This window comes from Coregonus clupeaformis, chromosome 29, assembly GCF_020615455.1.
Source record: "Coregonus clupeaformis isolate EN_2021a chromosome 29, ASM2061545v1, whole genome shotgun sequence".
Taxonomy (NCBI): Eukaryota; Metazoa; Chordata; class Actinopteri; order Salmoniformes; family Salmonidae; genus Coregonus; species Coregonus clupeaformis.
In genome coordinates, this window is record NC_059220.1 from 32,857,612 (window position 1) to 32,878,172 (window position 20,561).

The window sequence follows — 20,561 nt, forward strand, 5'->3', positions numbered from 1 at the left end:
GAAAAACACAATTTGTGACTGTGCCCTTACCATCAGAGCTCCCCTCCGAATGGTCGCTGACCGGCCTCATGGCCTGTGTGCTGGATCTGTGTTGCTGTGGTGATGTGACCCTCCAATCATATCTGATGCTGTGATTGGAGAAGCTCCAGGAGCAAGGCGATTCAAAATCACAGGAGGTAACTGCAGGAGTGAGGATAAAGAGTTTAATTAGATCTGATACTGACTCTGTGGACCTGTCACACATTCTTGCTAAACACTGGCCACTGTAACTGTATGATACCATTTCTATTGTACTGTATTCATTCCTGAGTGGCGCAGTGGTCTAAGGCACTACATCTCAGTGCTTGAGGCGTCACTACAGACCCCCTGGTTCGATTCCAGGCTGTATCACAACCGGCCGTGATTGGGAGTTCCATAGGGCGGCGCACAATTGGCCCAGCGTCGTCCGGGTTTGGCCGGTGTAGGCCGTCATTGTAAATAAGAATTTGTTCTTAACTGACTTGCCTAGTTAAATAAAGGTTAAATAAATAAATAAATTCATGTCAACATGGAATTCAAGAGGGACACTCCATCTGAAATAGATTTGTAATCAAATGAGTTGACAGTATTTATACAAATGAATGAAATGGAGACATAACCCACTTTGACAGAAACACATGGAAATAATTATCCTTATCTGATGCCAATTTAGGCCAACATGGCAGCCTGCTTCAGAATTATGATGAGATCACAACTCCTTAAATGTGTACTCCACTCCACCAATAGTTCCTTAGAAACTCAAAATGCCCATGGGTGAAATTAGCAGAAATTAACCAAATCTCCCGCAATTGTCATTTGAAATGGTTACAGTAAATTAGCTACAGTATAGACTTCATCTTCAAGGACAGCATAGAACGGAGAGATAATCTCATGATTGCTGACACATCCTCAGTACAGTTACCACAGTTTGTGGGCATTACTGTTTCTACTATAATTCTGAACATATTCAGACAAGCAATGCAGAGTGATCCACATAATTGGTAGCCTCACAGGGGTCACTGACACTTTCCACTCATACCAAAGGAGCTCTCTGACATGCATTATCTAAGAGTACATTTACCAGACTCTGATAATGACAATAAGCAGACTATCTCCAAGAACAGCAAATACCAAACCAGATACAGCATATTCAGTAGAAAATGTATATTTAGTTTGACATTGAAAACCTTTTATAAAGCATCTCTGAGCCTTAACAAAAGGCCATCATTAAATATCAAAATAAAATAAAATAAATGTGTATTTGTCTGTCACGGTTTCGGCCGAGGCTGCTCCTTCTCCTTGTTCGGGCAGGCTTCGGCGGTCGTCGTCTCCGGAGTACTAGCTGCCACCGTTCGATGTTCCTATGTTTGATTGGTTTGTCTGTTTTGTTACACCTGTTCCTCATTAGTGTTCATTATGCGTCCTATTTAGTTCTCTGAGTTTGGTCAGGTGTTGTGTGTAATTGTTTATTGTCACGTTGTGTGCTAGTCCGTTTTTCAGTTCCCTCTGTATTTTGTATTTTGAGAGAGAGTTCCGCACTTTGTGCGCCTTGTGTTTACTTTACCGTGTTGCGTAAAGTTCGCCTGTTGCCTGTTGCCGTGTGTGGCTTGTTCTTTGGACTTCACTAAAGACGTCTGTTCGAAACCTCTGTGTGTCCTGCGCCTGATTCCACACTACCTCTACACTCAACCCTGACAGAATTACACACCGATTCGATGGAATCAGCAGGAGCAACCGCACCCAGTGAAATCATCGAGGAGCGTCTTCGTGGACAGGAGGACAGGATGAATCAAATCGGACACGCTCTGGATAGAGTTATGAACACCCTCCATCGATGGGAGACCAGCGGGGTACCCACGACCCCACCTACCACACCATCAGTCAGTCCGCCTGTCCAACTTCCGGAACCCAGTGGGATTCGGCTCTCGCTCCCGAGGGCGTACGATGGCACCGCTGCCGGGTGTCAAGGGTTCCTGCTGCAAGTTGAACTCTACCTCGCCACCGTACACTCGGCGCCCTCGGGACACGAGAGCGTCTCCGCCCTCATCTCCTGTCTCACCGGCAAGGCGTTGGAGTGGGCCAACGCCGAATGGAGGAGAATAGACGCCGCTACTATCACCTATGCGGAGTTCTCCCGCCGCTTCCGTGCAGTTTTTGACCATCCACCAGAGGGGAAGGCGGCGGGGGAGCGTCTATTCTACCTCCGGCAGGGGATGAGGAGCACTCAGGAGTTTGCTCTGGAGTTCCGGACTCTAGCGGCAGATGCAGGGTGGAATGAGCGGGCTCTCATAGATCACTTCCGCTGCAGCCTCCGGGAGGACGTCCAGAGAGAGTTGGCGTGCAGGGATACCACGCTTTCTTTTGACCAATTGGTTGACATGGCCATTCGGCTGGACACCCTGCTCGCCACCCGTGGACGTCCCGGGTGGGGGTCGCCCATTCCACCCTCCAGCACCTCCGAGCCTAGCCCTATGGAGCTTGGAGGTGCTGGCGCTAGAGAACGGAGGAGAAGGAGCCTGAGGGGGGCCGTCCCCTGCACCAACTGTGGCCGTGGAGGGCACACCGCGGCTAGGTGCTGGGGAGGGTCTCCTGGTGGAAGAGAAGGCAGGCCACACATTGGGCAGTCCTCCCAGGTCAGTAGGCGCCCCACTTACCCAGAGCTTTCTGTCGTTCACATAACTATACCTGTTTGTTTTCCACAGGTTGCACCTCGTTCCCAGCATAAGGCGCTAGTAGATTCAGGCGCAGCTGGGAATTTTGTAGATCGTAAATTCAGTGTAGAGTTAGGGATCCCTCTCCTTCCGGTAAATAATCCTTTCCCGGTACATGCCCTAGATAGCCGTCCGTTAGGATCCGGGTTGATTAGGGAGGTCACAGTGCCACTTAGGATGGAGACGCAGGGGGGTCATGAGGAGACGATTCAGCTCTATCTGATCGACTCTCCTGTGTATCCGGTGGTACTGGGGCTTCCCTGGTTGATTACACATGATCCTACTATTTCGTGGCGAGAGAGGGCTCTTAAGGGGTGGTCTGCTCAGTGTGAGGGGCTATGTCTGGGTGTTTCCGTAGGGGCGACCTCGGTGGAGAGTCCGAACCAAATGCCCGCACTGCACATTCCCCCCGAGTATGAGGATTTGGCCCTCGTGTTTAGCAAGACTAGAGCGGCGCGGTTGCCGCCTCATAGACAGGGGGATTGTGCGATAGACCTCCAGGCAGGAGCTGCGCTCCCGCGGAGCCATGTGTATCCTTTGTCACAAGAGGAGAAGAGGGCAATGGAGACATACATTGCCGAGTCTCTGAGACAGGGATACATACGGCCCTCCACTTCGCCCGCGTCCTCGAGCTTCTTTTTGTGAAGAAAAAGGATGGAGGTTTGCGCCCGTGTATTGATTACCGCGGTCTCAATCAGATTACTGTGAAATATAGTTATCCACTCCCCTCTGATTGCGACTATGACGGAGTCATTACACGGGGCACGGTTCTTCACAAAATTGGACCTCAGGAGCGCATATAACTTGGTGCGCATTAGAGAGGGCGATGAATGGAAGACAGCATTTAGTACTACCTCCGGTCATTACGAGTATCTCGTCATGCCATACGGGTTAATGAATGCTCCATCAGTCTTCCAATCCTTTGTAGATGAGATTTTCCGGGACATGCAGGGGCAGGGAGTAGTCGTGTACATAGACGATATTCTGGTGTACAGTTCTACCCGAGCCGAGCATGTAGCCCTGGTGCGCCGAGTGTTGAGGAGGCTGTTGGAGCATGACCTGTATGTCAAGGCAGAGAAATGTCTGTTCTTCGAGGAGTCGGTCTCCTTTTTGGGTTATCAGTTGTCTGCGTCAGGGGTGAAGATGGAGGTTGACCGTGTGTCAGCCGTGCGTAATTGGCAAACCCCAACCACGGTTAAAGAGGTGCAGCAGTTCTTGGGTTTTGCGAATTACTACCGGAGGTTTATCCGGGGTTTTGGACAGGTGGCAGCTCCCATAACGTCCCTTCTGAAGGGGGGTCCGGTGCGCTTGCGGTGGTCAGCTGAGGCGGACAGGGCTTTTGGGAAACTGAAGGACCTGTTTACCTCGGCTCCGGTGCTGGCGCACCCGGATCCCGCTTTACCATTCCAAGTGGAGGTGGACGCGTCTGAAACCGGTATCGGGGCCGTTCTCTCACAACGGTCCGGCACACCACCTAAACTCCGCCCCTGTGCTTTTTATTCGAAAAAGCTCAGTCCGCGGAGCGTAATTATGACGTAGGGGACAGGGAGCTGTTAGCCGTGGTACAAGCCCTAAAGGTGTGGAGGCATTGGCTTGAGGGGGCTCAACACCCTTTTCTCATTTTGACTGACCACCGTAACCTGGAATACATTCGGGCAGCTAGGAGACTGAATCCTCGCCAGGCTCGGTGGACTATGTTTCTAGCCCGGTTCGTGTTTAAGATCACTTACATCCCTGGGTCCCAGAACGGGAAGGCAGATGCCCTGTCTCGGCGGTATGACACGGAGGAGAGGTCCGTTGAGCCCACTCCCCATACTACCTAAGTCTTGTCTGGTTGCACCGGTGGTATGGGAGGTCGATCACGGAGATCGAGCGGGCGTTGCGCACCGACCCTAGCCCTCCACAGTGTCCGGTGGGTCGGACGTACGTCCCGCTCGAGGTCCGGGATCGACTCATTTATTGGGCTCACACGTCACCCTCCTCTGGGCATCCAGGAATTGGCCGGACAGTGCACTGCCTTAGCACAAAGTACTGGTGGCCAACGTTAGCCAGGGATGTGAGGATTTATGTCTCCTCCTGTTCGGTGTGTGCCCAGTGTAAGGCGCCCAGACACTTGCCCAGGGGTAAGTTACAACCCCTGCCCGTTCTACAACGACCCTGGTCTCACCTTTCGGTGGATTTTGTTACAGACCTTCCCCCCTCCCAGGGGAATACCACCATCCTGGTCGTTGTGGATCGGTTCTCGAAGGCCTGTCGTCTCCTTCCCATGCCGGGTCTTCCTACTGCCCTACAGACCGCTGAGGCTCTATTTACCCACGTCTTCCGGCATTACGGGGTACCCGAGGATATAGTGTCTGATCGAGGCCCCCAGTTTACCTCCAGAGTCTGGAGAGCGTTTATGGAACGGTTGGGGGTTTCGGTGAGCCTTACCTCGGGTTACCACCCGGAGAGCAATGGGCAGGTCGAACGTATCAACCAGGATGTGGGTAGGTTTCTGAGGTCGTATTGCCAGGGCCGGCCGGAGGAGTGGGCGAGATATGTTCCCTGGGCCGAGATGGCACAGAACTCTCTCCGCCACTCCTCCACTAAACTAACCCCTTTCCAGTGTGTGTTAGGGTACCAGCCGGTTCTGGCACCTTGGCATGAGAGCCAGATCGAGGCCCCTGCGGTGGATGAGTGGGTGCGGCGCTCGGAGGAGACGTGGAACGCTGCACACATCCATCTGCAGCAAGCCATCCGTCGACATAAGACGAGCGCCGATCTCCACCGCAGTGAGGGGCCAGTGTACGCACCTGGAGATCGAGTCTGGCTCTCGACCAGAAACCTGCCCCTCCGCCTGCCCTGCCGGAAGCTGGGTCGGCGGTTTGTGGGGCCTTTTAAAGTCCTGAGGAGATTGAACGAGGTGTGTTACAGGTTACAACTGCCCATTGATTATAAGAATATTAACCCCTCGTTCCATGTGTCTCTCCTCAGGCCGGTGGTAGCTGGTCCACTCCAGGACTATGAGATAGAAGAGACTCCCTCCGCCCCCGTTGGACATCGAGGGGCTCCAGCGTACACTGTTCGGTCCATCCTAGATTCGAGACGCCGGATGGGGGTCTCCAATATCTCGTGGAGTGGGAGGGTACGGCCCGGAGGAGCGATGCTGGGTGCCGAGGAGGGACATCCTAGACCCGTCTCTTCTGACCGAGTTCCATCGTGGTCATCCCACGCGCCCTGCTCCGCGTCTTCCTGGTCGTCCCCAAGGCCGGGGTCGGCGCACGGCTGGAGCCGCGCGTCAAGGGGGGGGTACTGTCACGGTTTCAGCCGAGGCTGCTCCTTCTCCTTGTTCGGGCAGGCTTCGGCAGTCGTCGTCTCCGGAGTACTAGCTGCCACCGTTCGATGTTTCTATGTTTGATTGGTTTTGTCTGTTTTGTTACACCTGTTCCTTATTAGTGTTCATTATGCGTCCTATTTAGTTCTCTGAGTTTGGTCAGGTGTTGTGTGTAATTGTTTATTGTCACATTGTGTGCTAGTCCATTTTTCAGTTCCCTCTGTATTTTGTATTTTGAGAGAGAGTTCCGCACTTTGTGCGCCTTGTGTTTACTTTACCGTGTTGCGTAAAGTTCGCCTGTTGCCTGTTGCCGTGTGTGGCTTGTTCTTTGGACTTCACTAAAGACGTCTGTTCGAAACCTCTGTGTGTCCTGCGCCTGATTCCATACTACCTCTACACTCAACCCTGACATTGTCACACGATTTGTAAACAACAGGTGTAGACTAACAGTGGAATACTTACTTATGGGCCCTTCCCAACAATGCAGAGAGAAAAATTTTACATGAGGAATAAATACACAATGAGTAACGATAATTTAGCTATATACCGAGTCGATGTGCAGGGGTACGAGGTAATTGAGGTAATATAATAATATAATATGCCATTTAGCAGACGCTTTTATCCAAAGCGACTTACAGTCATGCGTGCATACATTTTTGTGTATGGGTGGTCCCGGGGATTCGAACCCACTACCTTGGCGTTACAAGCGCCGTGCTCTACCAGCTGAGCAGGTAGATATGTACATATAATTAGGAATAAAGCGACTAGGCAACAGGAGAGGTTATAAACAGTAGCAGCAGTGTATGTGATGAGTCAAAAGAGTTGTGCAAAAAGGGTCAATGCAGATAGTCCGGGTAGCTATTGGGTAACTATTTAACAAACTCTTTAGCAGTCTTATGGCTTGGGGTAGAAGCTGTTCAGGGTCCTGTTGGTTCCAGACTTGGTGCATCGGTACTGCTTGGCATGCGGTAGCAGAGAGAACTATGACTTGGGTGTCTGGAGTCTACTACACTCAGACAATTACGCACAAATTACTCATGTCAGTACATATTCAGTACAGTTTCTTCTCATCAACCAGACTTTACTAAAATGACCTTAGAAACCCTGCTTTGTGTTATTGTCCATTTCAGACTAATTCCATTTGCGCTTGAACTTACCCAAAGTGTAGTCAGGAGATATCTAGCATCTCTCCAATAAGACACCAACAAGACAATTCAAGAACGCTGCTTGGTGTCTGATGAAGCCAAACTAGTCATTTGTGAATGATCAGACATTGAAACAACTCCATTATAAGCAGAAGACCAGGGAATGTCAGTCTGGAAGAGGAAAATATACATTTTTAGGGGCTCCATAACTGGCATGGGGAATCTAACAATCCCAATCTAATCAAGTGAATGTGGAGGGAGTCATGTGAGGGTCCTGAAGGAGTGAAACCACTAATAAGAAAGCCGTCCCTCTCCTCTGGGAGGCAGAAATATCCCAATGGAAGTGGTTAGGTGGAAAATGTATTTAAATCAATTTGATTGCAATGCAGTTTGATGGGTTACTATAAATACACGCATGCCTTTGTCGTGAATAAACAATGTAGATGAGGCTTTTTGTGTGAAACAAAATTTCAAGACGGTCTTCATTTAATGAACGAACAAGACTGACAACGCAACGCTTTGACTTCAGACTGTGTCACATTTTATATTTAGAGATGTTGCTGCAAATCAAAATGAACACATTACAATGTTGTAAAAGCTGTGACAAACACTGTATTAGATTAGTGCTTTCAATGGTTTTAATTCACTCTCTGCAGACCACACATACTACTACCTAAGAGAAACGGCAGCCCTAGAAGGCAAAACAATGAATAGCGACAGACACCTGAACCTAAACAAGTTGGGTTCCATACACACTTTGAATATTTAACTAACGATATGGGAGAGTATTCTATGTAATTGCATCAATAATGTCAATAAGTCAATAATGATTTCTTCTCCAGGTCTGCTAATGACAAACAGCTAGCTGTGGTTGTGTCTAAGTGAATAGTCTTACTTTGGCTCTCGTCCTCAGGGCTCAAGTGATGGGGGAACATGAAGTTCTCCTCCAGGGATTTGTCCAATAGAGCAAGGCTGGAGCTGCTAACTGAGAGAGAGAGAGAGAGAGAGAGAGAGAGAGAGAGAGAGAGAGAGAGAGAAATAAGTGGTTACATGATTGTTGTTATTGAATGTGTGTCCCGACAGCAGAGGATAGGTGGCTTGCTCAATGTTCTCTGATGAGGCCTTTTCATATAAATTGCACTCTGACATGTTGAATATAATTAGCAGATGAATGTGGCCAAATGATTGATGTTTTTGTTGTCCTACAGTTTCAATAATGAATCTGAAGCCCACAGAAGATAATTGCTTGTCATATAACCTTAGGTAGGATCAATTTGTGTTCACAACGACTTGTTGTAGCCTACGCATATGAACAAGATGTTTGTAAAAGGTGAGTTTGTACTGTAATAAAACAAGGTTCATAACATTTATAAGGCATTGTTAACAGGTTGTAAATCCAAAACTTGAGAGGTGCAGTATAGTATTACGTACGTGAGCACAATTACCTAACATTACTTTAGAATACATCGTTTGTTTACATGGGCTGAAGTTAACAATCCGTTAACAACTTGGCTTGAGCTCTACACAATAACCAAAAAGGGTTATTAAAAACTCCTTTGCCCTGTTTGAAATGGGCACACATTGCTTTGGATAGTAGTATCAAAGTAGATCAACTATTGGTACTAATATTGAATTACATTAAGCTCTGTTTTGAAATAAGTCATTTTTAGCTTTCATGAAAAACTGGGACAATAAGTTCAATACAAGGTAACAATTACACAACAGCTCATAACCTTCTCTCTGGATTGACATACAGTATATTGGGTCCTCTCATTGCTATATACAATATTATCACCACCTATGACTAAACACAACCCCTGTCTTTCAGGCCTGTTTTAATCTTGGCAATAAAACCTCCACTTGTTTATAGAGGATGGAACATCAATATATTTCTCTTAATCGTAGTAGTTAGGAATGTCTCCTCCCTGAATCTGACTGTCCTTAGATTTCAATAACATCAGCTGAACTTAATTATCCAGTAATCCCTTTGGCTACGGCTTGTCTACACTTACTCAGTTAAATGAGGATGGAGGGGATCAGGCTTGAATTTATCAATCCTGGTCAGTGAGATTTACATTACAATAAAACACTTGGATACACACATTCTGGAAACCATATTTCACTGCTTTTTTATTTTCTACCACAGGAGCCATTCAAGGTCATCTGGGTTCTCAAGGCAGCTAGGCTTTCAGAATGTGTTAAAAAGAAAATATACACCACCGGTCAAAAGTTTTAGAACACCTACTCATTCAAGGGTTTTTCTTTATTTTTACTATTTTCTACATTGTAGAATAATAGTGAAGACATCAAAACTATGAAATAACACATATGGAATCATTTAGTAACCAAAAAAGTGTTCAACGAATCAAAATATATTTGAGATTCTTCAAATAGCCACCCTTTGCCTTGATGACAGCTTTGCACACTCTTGGCATTCTCTCAACCAGCTTCACCTGGAATGTTTTTCCAACAGTCTTGAAGGAGTTCCCACATATGCTGAGCACTTGTTGGCTGCTTTTCCTTTACTCTGCAGTCCGACTCATCCCAAACTATCTCAATTTGGTTGAGGTCGGGGGATTGTGGAGGCCAGGTCATCTGATGCAGAATTCCATCACTCCCTTCTTGGTAAAATATCCTTTACACAGCCTGGAGGTGTGTTGGGTCATTGTCCTGTTGAAAACAAATGATAGTCCCACTAAGCCCAAACAAGATGGGATGGCGTATCACTGCAGAATGCTGTGGTAGCCATGCTGGTTAAATGTGCCTTGAATTCTAAATAAATCACAGACAGTGTCAGCAAAGCACCCCCATACCATAACACCTCCTCCTCCATGCCTTACGGTGGGAAATACACATGCGGAGATCATCCTTTCACCCACACGCGTCTCACAAAGACAATCTCCAATTTGGAGTCCAGACCAAAGGACACATTTCCACCGGTCTAATGTCCATTGCTCGTGTTTCTTGGCCCAAGCAAGTCTCTTCTTATTAATGGTGTCCTTTAGTAGTAGTTTCTTTGCAGCAATTCGACCATGAAGGCCTGATTCACACAGTCTTCTCTGAACAGTTGATGTTGAGATGTGTCTGTTACTTGAACTCTGTGAAGCATTTATTTGGGCTACAATTTCTGAGGCTGGTAACTCTAATGAACTTATCCTCTGCAGCAGAGGTAACTCTGGGTCTTCCATTCATGTGGCGGGCCTCATGAGAGCCAGTTTCATCATTGCGCTTGATGGTTTTTGCGACTGCACTTGAAGAAACTTTAAAAGTTATTGAAATGTTCCATATTGACTGACCTTCATGTCTTAAAGTAAGGATGGACTGTCATTTCTCTTTGCTTATTTGAGCTGTTCTTGCCATAATATGGACTTGGTCTTTTACCAAATAGGGCTATCTTCTGTATACCCCCCTACCTTGTCACAACACAACTAGGTCTCCCGTCACAACTAGGTCTCCCGTCTAAGGCACTACATCGCAGTGCTAGCTGTGCCACTAGAGATCCTGGTTCGAATCCAGGCTCTGTCGTAGCCGGCTGCGACTGGGAGACCCATGGGGCGGCGCACCATTGGTCCAGGGTATGGGAGGGAATGGCCGGCAGGGATGTAGCTCAGTTGGTAGTTGGCGTTTGCAACGCCAGGTTTGTGGGTTTGATTCCCACGGGGGGCCAGTATGAAAAAATAAAAAAATAATAATGTATGCACTCACTAACTGTAAGTCGCTCTGGATAAGAGCGTCTGCTAAATGACTAAAATGTAACTGATTGGCTCAAACGCATGAATCCACAAATTAACTTTTAAGAAGGCACACCTGTTAATTGAAATGCATTCCAGGTGACTACCTCATGAAGCTGGTTGAGAGAATGCTGGTCATCAAGGCAAAGGGTGGCTATTTGAAGAATCTCAAATATAAACTATATTTTGATTTGTTTAACACTTTTTTTGGTTACTACATGATTCCATGTGTGTTATTTCATAGTTTTGATGTCTTCACTATTATTCTACAAAAACCCTTGAATGAGTAGGTGTTCTAAAACTTTTGACCAGTAGTGTATATTAATAAACTACTCACAGAAGGGCCATAAACAAGATCAGGCAGCAGAGAATATGTGTGAGTGCTCTGTTTTCCTGAGGTACATACAGTAGGCCTACATTACAGTAGTTCCACAGACTGAGAAGCAGCAGGATAAGTATACCAGCAGGAATATCTATCCAAACAACATTAGAGTTGCCTCATACACAGCCCACAGAAAACACTCCATCCCAAACACTCTATTTGATATGCATCATGTTATTTCTGAACAGGGTGCAACATCAACACCGTTACAGTAAACCCTTAGAGGCTTAGGAATTCTAACACAAAGAATAAAGTCCTACTCATGTTTCCTGATCCATCTGACTCAAGGTTCCAGGCTACCGATACGCTTTACATCTCTGACTCCCCAAACAGGAACTCAGCCGAAGTGATTTAAATAAATCAAATGTGTATAAACAGATTAATTATAGAAAGCAAGCCGAATTCGAAACAACGATAGCCAAATTTTGACTACAAAGTCACACAAAAATAAAGCGGACATGACAATTTTAGCTCTATGGAGTAGAGGGCCGGATACAGGACACAACGCCAATAATCAGAGCCCTGGGGGTTAATGGACCAATCATGTGACACACCCCACGGTCCAATTAGGATCAACACACACAGACAGGAATAGGGGTTTCCACTGTGGGTCAGCATAACTCAACCTCTCAAGACTGGACAAAAGAGACAATCAAAATAAGCCAATACTAGTATCACGTCATTCTAAAGATTGACGCCTGTATGAAAAACATAACAATAGGCAGTCTGTATGTTGCCAGACGCTCAAGAAAAACATACGAGACAGGGCCATGCTTGAGAAATTGAATTATAAAAAAGCAGTTCACTAAATGAAGTAGGCTGTAAATATATCGGGTAAGATGCAGTTTTTAATACTGTATAAAAACTAACATTTCACTGCAAACATCAACATATTTTCTCAGCTTAGATGCCATTTGGCCTCATTTGTCATGTTTAATTTCAGAAAACACTAAAACAAATAAATGTATGTTTACTTTGGGGGTGTTGGCTTCTTGGCTAGCTACTGGCTATCAAATGAGGCAAAGATGTTTCCAGAGTAAGGGATTATTTGACTGTTTAACGACACATGTGAGGACCAAAGCTGAGATGACTCCCTAAGATTGGCTCTAAAAATGTAACTTTATATTTATTATATGAAAATTATATCCAATCAACAATCGCAGGATATCTGGTCATCTTCAGACATGCCAGGAATGGATGATCTGGCTCATTAGCTAGTGCAGGCCCAGCCTCAAAGCGGAGCCTGTGATTCAGGTCCAGGCTGTGTCGTGTGCTGGCTACTCCAGCTGTTGAGCTGCACAGGCGACTGAGCACATTTGACGGAGACAGCTGGGCCTGCTTAGTCACCCAGCTCCACGTCTCCACACTGCCAACAAGCTCCTAAGCAGACTTGTCTCTCCTCCTCTACTCTTTCCCTTCTCAGAACATCATGCAGCAGAACAACGTCTTCTTACATCCTCTGTCCCCTGCTGAGTCATCCACTGGAAGAACATCTGCCTGCTTCAGAAAGGCTTTATCCCCTCTGGGAAGAGTAATGTCAACTTATACTATAGCCTCATGATCTAAGAGAGGATGACAACGTCCCACGGTCTGAAGACAAAGATGGTATTCCACAGCATTTCAACTCAATCACACAAACCTGGGTTCATAACCTCTCTGTCACATTTAGTTCAACTTCAAAGTTAATGTCTGGTGTACCTGGCACGCACTACAAAAACCCCACAATGTGAAATGTTTACTCTTGATAACAGCCTTTTGGGTACATTTGAGCAATTTGAATTGTTTGCATGTGTTCCATTTCACCTCACACCTTTCATGCTCTGAGGAGGTCTGTGAAACAGAACAAACACCTACAGTAAAACATTTAAATTGCCACATAAAATGGACTTGAAAGATATTTAGTTCAGGGAACGCTGTAGCTTACAGTACATTCTCACACTGGAGCGTTTTGCTCATTATATTTTCATAGTCATTTTTTTTCCTTCCAAGGGTTCTAGCACATAGTGGATTATGATATGTTAATAAAGCAGTACTGAGCTATTTCAGATTTTGCAAAATTGTATTCTGACCAAAAGAGTGCCCAAAACGTATAACACTTGATATAATCTGTAGGAAAATGAAATAATTCACAGAAAAGTTCTTTAGAAGCGAGACATTTATTTGCAATCTTGTTTTAATGAAATCTATATCCAAATCCTGAGGCATGGTTTGTTGTAGAGAGACATCAACTAGAATCAGTGGTCTGCATCATTCCCAACTGACACCAATTTATATCCTGTTTAAGTCATGCACTGTCTATTCATGCAGAAATGCCTAAACATATCAGATGTCTCACACATGTTGGTGTTAAAAGCTCTGCAGGATGTACAGGAGCTGGTGCTGTACCCACTGAGAGGGGATGTCCAGAGGGATAGACTAATAATAGAGCTTTGACAGTGCATGGGCAATTTACTGAAGCTAAAAGGCATAAACCATGGTGCTATTCTTCCAATGGACCATTGAATGCCTGTCACAGTGCTACAACTCAGTCATCATCACCATCTTTCCTAAGTCGTCAGAAAAGCCACATACAAAGCTATAAAGTTCTGTACTGACTCTTTAACAGTGGAAACTGGACAAGACTGGAAACTAAAAACAGAACAACAAAAAAAACTATCAAGACAGTCAATTTACTATCAAGGCGAAAAAGGATCTGGTAGAGAAAGAGCCCAAAATCATATCACATTGTTCTGAGCAACAGCCTTGTCTTTTTCTAATGTCGTTTATGAAAGTTCAGTCTGAATGCTCGTTTAACTTCATCTAGTAAGCTTAACATAATTCACTTTTGTTTCCTATTGTACGGGCATATTGAGAATGAATACAAACATCATCATCCTCAGCATAACTTCTTGTTGCTTCTCCTCTTTCCTATTAGCCATGTGCGGAATGTTACTCACCTATTTAGCTTATAGCCTATAAGCATCGCACAATAATGCACATTCCTCACGCTTGCTGTTTAACCTATGGGCCCACTCTTGCAATTAGTACCTTCCTCTCTCTCAACCTGTCACAATCGTTGTAAGAGGCAGACCAAGGCGCAGCGTGATAGGCGTACATATTTTAATGAGTACTTTACACAATAACAAAACGATACGTGAAGTCTAAAGGTTCACCAACACAAACCTATACAGAACAAGATCCCACAATTAACTAGTGCCAACAGGCTGCCTAAGTATGGTTCCCAATCAGAGACAACGAGAATCAGCTGCCTCTGATTGGGAACCACCCTGGCCAACATAGAAAACACGAACTAGAACAAAAACATAGAAACTACAACATAGACACTACACACCCTGGCTCAACTTTTAAGAGTCCCCAGAGCCAGGGCGTGACACAACCAATGGGTGTAAATCTTGGGATGTATTTAAATGTCAACTTACGCTCGTTTCCTCACTTTCTCACTTTTCGACAACCATCCACCACCTCACCAACACCAGCTATAACACACTGAACCACAAGGGTATACTTTATCACCATTTAAAGAAAACACGGAGGGATAAGACTCCCATGAGCTTAAAATAGGAAGTAACTCCTGGACATTGGGTTCCCTTGTAAAATTAGATTAGAGATTGGACTCCAAGTGTAATCATTTTCTATTCGAAAATGTTATGATACTGTATATTGTGTATCCATCCATACATAGGGACTTGTACAATACAGCTTCAACATCAATATAATATCTACGGTATGATCTGACTCAGAGCCATTATGTTTGACCTTGACACCAAACCAGCTCCCTGCTCTCAGAGGCTAAGAAGTATCTTGGAAGAAGAGGAGACAAGACAGTGGACTCACTGATAAACAGAGCAGCACATGTGTTGAACACACATCTGTTGAACACATCTGTACTCTTCATTAGAAGTGCTTGACGTTCATTAGGTTCCAGGACAGTGAAACCACGAGCACATTGGCTGCATATTTGCACAGCGCTCTTCACCAAGCCTGTCAACAGGAATGTTTTCCTCATTAACTGAAGGCTTTCACTGAAGGCTTTCGCATTCCTGTCATATCATATAGAGCTGAGATTAAGCAATTATGTTCCTTACCCAGTATAGAGTTAATAATGATCAAATATAACCAGGGATTACTTCCTGCAGTCAACTTCCTATTCATGTATTATGTCTTAAGTACATCCCAATCCTATTTCAAATGCTATAGTGTACATTAGTGGAATGAAAACAGGTTGACATGGCTCTTCCTGACTGGTATCCATTCAGGGAGGAATATTGCCCTTTTCATTTGTCCCACTAGGGCAGCGAGACTGACAAAGTCCAGCAACTTAACTGGTCAGCCTATTTGAATGAAGGTCTACTCTGTTAGTCTGTGACTGGTACTATACTTACTGTGGTTACAGACTTAAGTAACTCTGGAGTCAACCAACAACTTCTCTGCTGAACCTCATTGTTCTAAAGGATTAGGAAGATGTCAGTCTGACAAATTCAAGCCCTATTAATAGGCCGTTAGAGCAGGTTTTTCTCCATTAGACATACAGAACCAAACTTATGATAACAGAACATGGAATTCCAAAACATGGTCATGACCCACCACAGGAAATTGTGTTTCAGGTTTTATTTTCTTGCTCATTCCAGACATATCGTATGGGGCTGTCCACCAGAACTCTGATGCACACCACTGACACATCCAGGAGAGCACCGCTGCAGAAAATCAAATACACAGGAGACTGGGCTCTTGTGATTACAGATATCCTCAAGAGCACAAACTCAACAGCGAAGAGGTAAAACTCAGCAAAATCTGCTCTCTGTCAATCAGCAAGCCAAAATACCACGACAGTGTTTTCATGTTAGTGGAAATTGGCAATTTCCAAAGAACTTTGTTCAGGAGGAACCCTAGATCTGGACTGATCACAGAGACTGGATGGAAATATCCAGGCCTCCAGCTGTAATAAGTTCCTCTTTATTTTTCAAACTAAGCATAACTGGGAACAGGGTCTGTGCTGCAACTTGCCTCGTCCTTTCCTACCTAGAGAGACTATTTGACCACTAGGAAAAACATGGCTACCGCACCGCAAGTCTGCGACAAAATACAGGGTCTGTTGTTGGAGCAAAATGCTGGTCTTTTCTCTCCACACTTCTAAGGACCTATTCATATGCAGTGAATCAGGCTTTTGGCATTTCCCAAAAATTACGCTCCATAATTCAATTTATAATTTCATTGGTTGCAGCTAGGCTTGAATTAGATGCAAGGGTTCCTCAGACCCCTGTCCATCCATTTACACTAAAAGCCCACAACATCCAGACATTCTGCCCCCCCCCCACACATCCTCTCTATCCCCCATCCATCCACTAACCCCATCACGACCTCGCTTTTCCATTAACACATTGAAGAGTGAGGTTTTTATATAATGTTCAGTTCTTGTCCATGTTAGTGGAAATTGGCAATTTTTAGAGGACTTTGTTCGGGAGGACCCCATAGGATGGCAATATCTGGACTGACCACAGAGACAGGAAGGAAATATGAACCATCACAACCTCGCTTTTCCATTAACACACTGAAATCTATATGCTATGACGACATACAGTACATCAGAGATTTTTTTTTTCCCCTTTCGAAATATCATAGAGAAGATGACATTCTCCCTAGACTTTGTGCCATTGCCTATAGGCTTACGCTGCTCCAAGGTCAGGGATATCTGAGACTATGCATAATGCTGGTCAAATTACATAATATGACCAAACGTATGTGGACACCTGCTCATCGAACATCTCATTCCAAAATCATGGGCATTAATATGGAGTTGGTCTCCCCTTTGCTGCTATCACAGCCTCCACTCTTCTGGGAAGGCTTTCCACTAGATGTTAGAACATTGCTGCAGGGACTTGCTTCCATTCAGCCAAAAGAGCATTAGTGAGGTCAGGCACTGATGTTGGGCGTTTAGGCCTGGCTCGCAGTCGGCGTTCCAATTCATCCCAAAGGTGTTCGATGGGGTTGAGGTCAGGGCTCTGTGCAGGCCAGTCAAATTCTTCCACACTGATCTCGACAAACCATTTCTGTATGGACATCGATTTGTGCATGGGGGCATTGTCATGCTGAAACAGGAAAGGGCCTTCCCCAAACTGTTGCCACAAAGTTGAAAGCACAGAATCATCTAGAATGTCATTGTATGCTGTACCATTAAGATTTGCCTTCACTGGAACTAAAAGGCCTAGCCCAAACCATGAAAAACAGCCCCAGACCATTATTCCTCCTCCACCAAATGTACAGTTGGCACTATGCATTCGGGCAGGTAGTGTTCTCCTGGCATCCGCCAAACCCAGATTCGTCCATTGGACTGCCAGATGGTGAAGTGCGATTCATCACTCCAGAGAACACGTTTCCACTGCTCCAGAGTGTAATGGCAGCAAGCATTACACCACTCCAGCCGACGCTTGGCATTGCGCATGGTGATCTTAGGCTTGTGTGCGGCTGCTCGGCCATGGAAACGCATTTCATGAAGCTCCCGAGTAACAGTTATTGTGCTGACGTTACTTCCAGAGGAAGTTTGGAACTCGTTGGTGAGTGTTGCAACCGAGGACAGTGCTTCAGCACTGGGCGGTCCCATTCTGTGAGCTTGTGTGGCCTACCACTTTGCGGCTGAGCCGTTGTTGCTCCTAGACGTTTCCACTTCACAATAACAGCACTTACAGTTCACCGGGGCAGCTCTAGCAGGGCAGAAATTTGACGAACTGACTTGATAGAAAGGTGGCATCCTTTGATGGTGCCACGTTACAAGTCACTGAGCTCTTCAGTAAGGTCATTCTACTGCCAATGTTTGTCTATGGAGATTGCATGGCTATGTGCCCAATTTTATACACCTGTCAGCAACGGGTGTGGCTGGAATAGCCGAATCCACTCATTTGAAGGGTTGTCCACATACTTTTGTATATATAGTGTAGATGGCGTCATCTTCATAGAAAATGTGAGAACCTTTCAATTCTGCATTAAAATCAACAATTCCCTAGTGAGTCATGCAATCTACGGTACAGTAGGTCACCATTTAAAAGACGTATCAGGCTGTATTCCATTCAGGGAGGCCTACAATCTAACTGCTCCAATCATTCACATAACATGAAACGAGGGATTGATTAACTGAAAACATGTTGAAAGTCTTTATCATTTAGAACAATGTCTAAAGGGGGTAAATACATTTTCACAGCCTGGTTTTGATTATCCACCAGGAAATGGCTCATCACTGGCTTATGAAGTGGCAGATGCCATGCCATGGATGCCATCAGATGAGGGCTTACCTACTGGGGGCACTACTTTATTTAATAAAATACAATTTAATACAACTTGTACATTTATTTAAACATATTTGTTTAAGATTAATACATTTCCATTGTCTTCACACTGGTACATTATCCTTCTTCCTATTATGTATTTCATTGTTCTATGTTTTGGAGTCTGGTCTTCTTTGGTCTGTTATTTAGATGGGTTCTGTTGTTTTTTGGTTTATATATGATGTCCGTTAGGTCCAGGTATTTACAAAGGGGTCCAGTTTCAAGCGGATTGTAGCTGTTATTTGTTCCATATCTTGGATGTCGTTGGTTATGTTGGTCCAGTCCAGGATGGTTGGTACTTGAGGTGATAGCCAGTGTCTTGTTATTGCTTTCTTACTTCCGGCTAATAAGATGTTATATTGCAGTCTTGGTATAGTACCCACATTGGGTAATGTGTTTAGCAGATGTAAAGCACATCAGAGAGTAAAGCTTTGTCATTCACTACAAGTTACCTTGAAAATATTACTTTAGAATTCGAATTTGTCTGAATCTGCCAACACTCATTATTCCCCTCTAATTGAGCTTTAGGAGCAACAAGCCACAAAATGATTCGCATCAATGGCACCACCTGTAGTATATTATGCTGTTTTCTAAATGTCCTTGAGTCTTAAAGAGTTTTCATCTTCTTCCTTGTTATTCAAATATATTAACACTGCGTTAATTGCTAATTGAGACAAGGTTCACAATTAACTGCTTAATTAAATGCACAGCCCATCTGTTCATTCATACAGTAAAAAAATCTATTAAATATGCCATCATAATAAACAAATTCAAGTGAGAATCAAAGTATTGGAGGTTACAGAGTACAGTGCATTCGGAAAGTATTCAGACCCCTTGACTTTTTACACATTTTGTTACGTTACAGCCTTATTCTAAAATTGATTTAAAATAAATGAATCCACATCAATCTACAAACAATACCCATAGTGACAAAGCGAAAACAGGTTTTTATAAATTTTTGCAAATGTATTCAAAAATAAAAAACAGGAATACCTTATTTACATAAGTATTCAGACCCTTTGCTATGAGACTACATTTTGCTCAGGTGCATCCTCTTTCCATTGATCATCCTTGAAATGTTTCTACAACTTGATTGGAGTCAACCTGTGGTAAATGTAATTGATTGGACATGATTTGGAAAGGCGCACACCTGTCTATAAGGTCTATATACCGTTAACAGTGCATGTCAGAGCAAAAACCAAGCCATGAGGTCAAAGGAATTGTCCGTAGAGCTCCGAGACAGGATTGTGTCGAGGCACAGATCTGGTGAAGGGCACCAAAACATTTCTGCAGCATCGAAGGTCCCCAAGAACACAGTGGCCTCCATCATTCTTAAATGGAAGAAGTTTGGAACCACCAAGACTCTTCCTAGAGCTGGCTGCCCGGACAAACTGAGCAATCAGGGGAGAAGGGCCTTGGTCAGGGAGGTGACCAAGAACCCAATGTTCATTCTGACAGAGCTCCAGAGTTCCTCTGTGGAGATGGGAGAACCTTCCAGAAGGACAACCATCTCAGCAGCACTCCACCAATCAGGCCTTTATGGTAGAGTGGCCAGACGGAAGCCACTCCATAGTAAAAGGAACATGACAGCCCGCTTGGAGATTGCCAAAAGGCACCTAAAGGACTCTCAGGCCAAGAGAAACAAGATTCTCTGGTCTGATGAAACCAAGATTGAACTCTTTGGCCTGAATGCCAAGCGTCACATCTGGAGGAAACCGGGCACTATCCCTACAGTGAATTATGGTGGTGGCAGCATCATGCTGTGGGGATGTTTTTCAGTGACAGGGACTGGGAGACTAATCAGGATCGAGGGAAAGATGAACGGCGCAAAGTACAGAGAGATCCTTGATGAAAACCTGCTCCAGAGTGCTTAGGACCTCAGACTGGGGCGAAGGTTCACCTTCCAACAGGACAACGACCCTAAGCACACAGCCAAGACAATGCA

At 44.9% G+C, this 20,561-nt stretch overlaps 1 protein-coding gene across 1 annotated transcript in view; it reads right to left on the reverse strand.

Annotated features, from left to right (window-relative positions):
- LOC121545056 (leukocyte tyrosine kinase receptor-like) overlaps positions 1 to 20,561 on the reverse strand; it is a 79,209-nt gene that overhangs the window by 46,635 nt on the left and 12,013 nt on the right. Inside the window, exons 2-3 of the mRNA XM_041855417.2 lie at positions 8,083 to 8,172; positions 31 to 180 (exon numbers count right to left, since the gene is read on the reverse strand). Coding sequence (XP_041711351.1) covers positions 31 to 180; positions 8,083 to 8,172 — 240 coding nt within the window. The remainder of the gene's footprint in view (positions 1 to 30; positions 181 to 8,082; positions 8,173 to 20,561) is intronic.